The sequence below is a fragment of the Hippopotamus amphibius genome, chromosome 5, assembly GCF_030028045.1.
Source record: "Hippopotamus amphibius kiboko isolate mHipAmp2 chromosome 5, mHipAmp2.hap2, whole genome shotgun sequence".
NCBI classification, from domain to species: domain Eukaryota; kingdom Metazoa; phylum Chordata; class Mammalia; order Artiodactyla; family Hippopotamidae; genus Hippopotamus; species Hippopotamus amphibius.
Genome location: NC_080190.1, coordinates 115,819,398 through 115,826,463, shown reverse-complemented (window position 1 = coordinate 115,826,463; position 7,066 = coordinate 115,819,398). Strand labels below are relative to the sequence as shown.

Here is a 7,066-nt window from a genome sequence, read left to right as displayed (position 1 = left end):
CCATTTTTTGTTTATTTGTTTGTTTGGGTTTTGAGGGTTTTGTTTTGTTTTGTTTTGTTTTTTGTCCTCATGGGGTCTGGGAGTTTAGTTCCCCAACCAGGGATCAAATCAGCGTCCCTTACCCTGGAAGGGTGGAGTCTTAACCATTGGACCCCCAGGGATGTCCCTTGACTGGTTGTTTTGACCAGACTATAAATACAGCAAGTGTTAGGCCCCTTGCTAGCTGAGGTCCCAGGTTTTTTCCTTAGATGAGGCTTGGCCCTCTCTTCTTAGTCCCATTCATCTCCTGATTCAGCTGCTTCCTTCCACCTCTCAGTTTAGGCACTAACTACACCTTTTATTTAAGTTCTCTCCTCCCCTGAGACTGGTACATAATTGCACTCAAATGTTTGCTGGAGTAATTAATGAAATGATGATTGAGTAGAACAGTCGCCCCAACCTGACATTTCTTTGCTGTCCCCAAAACTAGACAAACTAATCTTTAAAAGACTAGAATCTCATCTTTATAACAAGAGAAAATGACATTTCTATGTTCTTAATAAGTTTGCTTCAACATTGTCTCTATTCGCTAATTCCTGAAACTACATTTATTAGCTGCTACCCAGTAGCCCCTCTCAGCTAGAACCTTCTCTCCATGGAGGCTAAATCTGGGGCTGAGCTGCTTAGACCCATCTCCAGCCCAGAGCATAGAAGGATCATGTCAAGACTGGCAGTGATAACCTGGAAAAAGAAGACACTCTCTTTCCTCACTCCAAAGAGTCCTCTCTTATGCTTCAGACCTTTCCAGACCCACTTTAGAGACCCCTGTCTCACGCCTCTCGGGCACCTGGAACTACGATTGTTGTTATTTTCCAATAACAGCTGCAACAATACTTCCTATCCTACATGTTCTTCTTACAACACGAGTCTGACTCTTGTGCCAGGTGGGGTCTATGTTCCCTTCCCTTGAATTTGTGATTGTGGTAGACGCGATGTCAGGTGACTTCAGGGACTAGGTCATAAGGGGCAATAAAGCTTTGCTTGGGTCTATGGGTTGCTTGCTCTTAGAGGCCATGCCATGGGGAAGCCCAAAGTGGCCCCCTTGGACAGATCATCTGGAGAGGCTGGATGGAACATTCCAGTGGACAGCCCCATGTAAGGTCCCAGCCAAAGCCATTTCTAGAATATAAGTGAAAACACTTTCAGATGCTTCCAGGCTCTTTGTCTTGACTCACCCATCCTTTGACGAGCCGTCCCCACTGCAGCCTCCAAATTCCTAATCGTCACCATCCAGAAACATAATAAAATGATTGTTTCACACCACTGAGTTGTGGGGGCATTCATAATGTACCCATAGTTACTAAAACAACCACTCATCCACTTTTTAAAAAACATACCGTTTCCCTATTATATGCTTAACGTACATTTTCAGTCCCTACCCAGGTCTACTTATGGCCTTTCCTATGGAAATCTGAACTATTCTCTTCCTAGTCTTCAGAGGGCTTGCATCTGCCTCCTCTACTCCTGCTATAAGTCTCCTTGGCTTCAGTCCTCAGAAAGCCTTGGCCCAGTTCTGTCCGTATAATGTGTTTGTCTGCAGCACAATAGCTCTGCAGTTGCTAAGGCTGGGTCCACCCTTCAGCAATGCTGGGATTCTTCACCTGTTATTCTCAGTTAATGTCAAGCTTTCCAGTTGCCATTTGGTCCAGATGGGGAAACTCTCTTCCCAGTAGTTTATTTGTCCAGCATGTTGCCTCCACAGCAGTCCCCAACTCATCCTACACTGTAGGATTATTTTGTGGGGTCAATAGGACACATATGTCACCTATAACATTTGATCTGGATGATTTTTTTAACCTGGGTGGGAGGAGTCTTCGGACATTTTCAGGAGTCTACGAGTTTGCCAACACTTTAAATATTGCATTTTCAGCATTATGATAATCTTACAAATAAAATTCTTTCAGTGTTAATTCAAAATTCAGAAAATTTTTTGTAATTTGATTTTACTTTCTTCAAATGATATTTCTCCTATAAGGCCCCAGAAGTCCACAGACATGTCCTCGGGGCCCTAAAGGAATTGTTGCTGTTGTTTTAAAATGGACCATGACTACTTAAATATAATTTTAAAACAACAGTTTCAAATCTATAGTCACTAACCCTTGAGGAAGTCAAGGCAGGGGAGTTCTTGAATATATACATCCCTCAAATTTTTAGACTGAATAAATGACATATTGAAAACAATATTGCATATTGTTTTATGTATGTACATACTATTATAATTATCAATTTATTTTATACACTACTGAATTAATTCATTTTTTTAGCAAAATTTACTTTTTCAATGTCTCTTAAAAGTATAATAACTATAATATGTGAATACAGAAAACATTCTCCATGTTAAAATGTCCTCTGCTTAAAAAAATTCAAATGTCGCTCTTTTCCTTCCTGGCTGCTTGAAGATCAGCCGCCATCATGAATGACACAGTAACTATCCGGACCAGGAAGTTCATGACCAACCGACTACTTCAGCGGAAACAAATGGTCATCGATGTCCTTCACCCTGGGAAGACAACAGTACCTAAGACAGAAATTTGGGAAAAACTAGCCAAAATGTACAAGACCACATCAGATGTCATCTTTGTGTTTGGATTCAGAACCCATTTTGGTGGTGGCAAGACAACTGGCTTTGGCATGATTTATGATTCCTTGGATTACGCGAAGAAGAATGAGCCCAAACATAGGCTTGCAAGACATGGCCTGTATGAGAAGAAAAAGACCTCAAGAAAACAGCGAAAGGAACGCAAGAACAGAATGAAGAAAGTCAGGGGGACCGCAAAGGCCAATGTTGGTGCTGGCAAAAAGTGAGCTGGAGATTGGACAACAGAAGGAGTAAAGATTCTGCAGTGACTGTATCTGTGGTGATTGTGCAGATTTTTCATGAGAGAGTTAATAAACTAAGACCTTTGACATGAAAAAAAAAAAAAAATTCAAATGTCACTTCTACCTATCTCCTCCTTCGGGTGTTGAGGGTGATGCATTCAGACAACCACCCTAGGGAACCAAAAGAGATTTTAGAATTACAGCCTCTAATATGAAGATTGCTTAACTATACATAATAGTTATAATTTTCACCAAGGGAAAATATGAGTTATTTCATAACCTAGGCCACATTATAAAGCAGCAAGCCAACTGCTGTGTGTGTGTGTATATCTGTGTTTGTGTGTGTGTGTGTGTGTGTGTGTGTTTCATAGAGGACAATAGCTGTGTTTTCGCACAGATTTTTGACATAACAATATAATATGATGGTAAAATGACTGGGGCACATTGAGCAGTCTGTGACCACCAAACCAACCCTGAGTTGATTAAGATATTCTTCATAGAAAATGTTCATTTCCAAAAGAAAAAGTATTACTGTTAGAATAAGCCCAAATTTCAGATAGTTTTTATTTTCCCACACTTACATGACAAAAAATAATGTAGCTCATCTTTTTCTATGGTATTTCTGGCTTATTTCTTAAACAGAAGGATTCCTGTTTCAAGAAAATCTATACATGTCCACTTTTCTTTCAAAAACCTGGGTGACCTCTAATATGATTTCAATTTCACAGGGGGCGGAGGGTGGGGTGGGCGACAAGAATCCCGTAAAAGTTATTGGTTCACTGCCATTATAATGAAAACCATGTGTACGGGGAAATTTACAGCCATAAATCTCTCAGTGCACATAACTTCTAATTAAAACCTCATAACAATCTTTTCCAAATAATGAACACAATTTTGAGATCTAGTTTTATTTCATTATCTCAGAAATAGATGTGAGAAATGTGTGTCTGGGGATGCATTGCTAGAGTGCTGTCACAGAGATACCAGAAGAGAATATCATAGCCACCATCTTTCAAAAACAAATGTGGGAGCAGGGAGGTTGTTGGCTTTAAAACAGTATTTACTATACAGAATTAACATCCAGTGGGTCTCAGCTATCCTATTCTGTTAGGAAGGCATCAAATTTAGATAAACTAGTCTCTCCAGGAAGTGAACATGTATATCTTAGACAGAATTCATATTACGTTGAATAGGAATGGTCTGAGCTATGCCTAGAACACAGCTCACTGTAAATGCTGTTTTGTTGGTCCAGGGGGTGGAGGGTATGTGCTGAGGAAACCATGATGCTGTTCTTTAAATCTTCACATTTCTCGTAGCCCAGTTTGCCTCTTGCCAGCTCCTAGCGGCCAATCCAAATAGTGTTCACAAATTCCAGGGAGGACAAGTGTTTCCTCAGAGGAAGACAGATTGCATCGAAGGACCTAAAATAAAGTCCATGATTCCAGCCTAAGCCAAGTTTCAAAAACATTCCATGAATGATGAAGAAAATATTTCCTTTCATTTAGAATCCTAAAGAAAGAACAATGATTTGACCCTTAAAATAATATGTTGATTGCCTTCTTTATTGAGAATTGTTTCTTGTCTCAGCTGGACAATATTGATAATGGTAATAAACATGTTTAATCTATTAGTTTAAATGGAGCACTTATCCTGCCCTAAGGAGCTCTCTTTGAACTCCTTTTCCTCCTCCTACAAGTTATGGCTAATCAACAAACATAAATCACTATTAAAATACAGTAAGTCTAATGGCTGTATTACTTGCCTCAACATCAAGTTAATTCATCACCTATGCATATACTGTAATGATAGTTGATGGAAATTATAACGCTCCTTTTATGGAAGCAAAATAGCATTTAACTATAGGTAATACAGCTGATAAACTTCCAGCACCAGCTCCACTAGAAAACATACACTATTGCCTCTGTGCCAACTCAAATAGAGTTTTATTAAATCCACCTGATTTAAAACTCCCTTTCAGTTTTCCTTTTTAATAGCTTAATAAGAAGCAGTGATAGTCTAGCCAGTTTGTGCATACGTGTTTAAAATTCAGAAATCGACCTCAGACAAGCTTATCAATTTATAGAAACTATCAGAAGCAGCATAACATGGATTTAATGTTAAAAAAAAAAAAAAAGCAAAAAACTCTTTTTAAATTAACCTGGCCTTTTGTCGTAAATTATTTTCACAATCTGCTTAGAACATCTAAGGTCCGGCCTATCAAAGGTTTCCCAAGACCCTTCATTCAGGCCTGGCCTTTATGTTAAAAGAGCTCAAGCTGCTGGCTGCTACAAGGACTCCGGGATTACGACTGAAGGAGGCTACCTAAGAGTGATCATTCTTCACAAACATCTGCAGCCATTGACGGTGACCGACTCGGAAGACCGGGAAGCAGGCCATGAGGGCCTGGCCTCTGTGTCATGTCAGCTGCCTGCACGCAAGAGCGCCAGGTGCAGGAGGCTCGCTCGAGAGGAGACTGGAGTCCAGGGTAATGGTCACAGCGATTACGAACTGATAATTATCCCCCCCACCCCATTTCGTTTCAACTAACTGGTTGCTTCACTGATTATTTTCCCTTTATTACTAAAAATGGTATCCTATGGCGAGGGGCTGATTATATCTTCCTTTCTGGCAAGACTCTGATTTCAAAATGACATAGCCTGTGGTTTGTGAGATTGTACCTATTAGCCACCAAGCTCTAAAAACCACCCTAAGGACTATTTCACAGCTAAAAGTTGGAGGGTTAATGCAAAATATTATCCTCTTGATACTTTTTTTTTTAAACCAGAACTCCATATGTGGTCCACTTGATTTTTTATTTTCTATTCTGTTTGTGTTCATTGAGCAAGTTCTCAATTTCTCTTTGTCGAGTTTTCCTCATTTTCACGGACATAAACTTAAGAAGCCATATTTTATTTTCGTGTACCAACTAAAGCATGGCACTGGGCTTGTGTTCAAAATGTGGCACAAATTTTATATGATACAATAAAATAAGCATTTTTATAGTCATGTGCTATATGGCCAAACACTAATTAAAAACAGGATGGAGTTTTATTTCCCCCATTAGTGATAGGAGGGCCACAGTGTTTTAGTTGAACAATGGTTTTCATTGCTATGCAACACAGTTATTAAAGGCTGTCTGAGCACAAGAGTTTCAAAGGAATATTGTGCAAGCAATAGGGGCTGCTCAGTGATGTTAACCTAAGTGACTACCTGCCAAAACTGACTGCTGTAAAAGAAATTTTGAATTGGATGTTTAAAAATTAAATAATTGAAACAATTATAAAACGGGCACAGTGCTCTCACACAAGTGAATATGAATCCTTTCATGCAGAATCTCAAAACTTAACAGCCTGCCAAGTTTTCATTAGTGTAGGAAAATTCCAACTCTTATAGATAATTGCAACTAACATCAGTGACATCTTAAAGAGAGATTTAACATTTCTGGAAAGCTTGAAGCCATGAGGGGGAAAAAGACTGTTTTCCATCTTTTTGTTCTTTTCTCAAAAGGTGAAAGAATAAAACAAACCTAGTGGGAATATTAAAATCATGCAGATAGTCAAGCAGATTTTCTAGCTCTAAGATAACTATGCTACCTTATAAATATTACCTATATTATGTAGAAAATGGTTTGTTCACAAAATTATCATATTTATTACATTAAATGTTAAAATAAACCTTATCAGGTGGTATAAAATTTTCAGGAATTTCTTTTTTTTTCTTTTTGATAAATAGAAGCTCATGCTGTTGACTTTACAGAATCCAACACTTCTTTCTTAACTTTTTCTAGAATATGAGAAACAGACCAAGATTGTAAAGGAGAAGAATCAATATTTTTAAACGTAGCCCACAGTGTCAAATGGATTCAGAAAGAACTTTTTTTAAGAAATGGATTTGAGAAGAAAAAGGGGAGAGATACAAACTTCACTGACTATTACTTTTGCTATATGAAATGTTATCTAGTACTCTCCGCTGGAACTGTATATTCCCTATGACATTATTTTGAAATCTCATTCTTCTTCTTTTGTGGTGTGGAAATGTTTCCATATGTGAGAAGCTGGTCTCACCATTTTGCTGAGGGAAATAAATAAAACAAACAGAATTTTGTGGCCAACTGGGATATAAACACCAAGTAACCAACATCAGGTTCAGATCCAGCATTGGTGACCCCCTGGAGTTAACTGTCCTCAGCTCTCTTAACTCTCCGGGC

The 7,066-nt window shown here is 38.7% G+C and overlaps 1 protein-coding gene across 1 annotated transcript; it reads left to right on the top strand.

The window, feature by feature from the left end:
* The first annotated feature begins 2,429 nt into the window (after positions 1–2,429).
* LOC130853587 (40S ribosomal protein S24-like) lies at positions 2,430–2,946 on the top strand. Its single transcript, XM_057735710.1, has one exon. The coding sequence runs from the start codon at positions 2,452–2,454 to the stop codon at positions 2,842–2,844; it is 393 nt and encodes a 130-aa protein (XP_057591693.1). The 5' UTR covers positions 2,430–2,451; the 3' UTR covers positions 2,845–2,946.
* The last annotated feature ends 4,120 nt before the right edge of the window (positions 2,947–7,066 follow it).

Excerpts from the sequence above, each read along its gene's own strand:
- LOC130853587 (XM_057735710.1), top strand. The coding sequence starts at position 2,452 with ATGAATGACACAGTAACTATCCGGACCAGGAAGTTCATGACCAACCGA.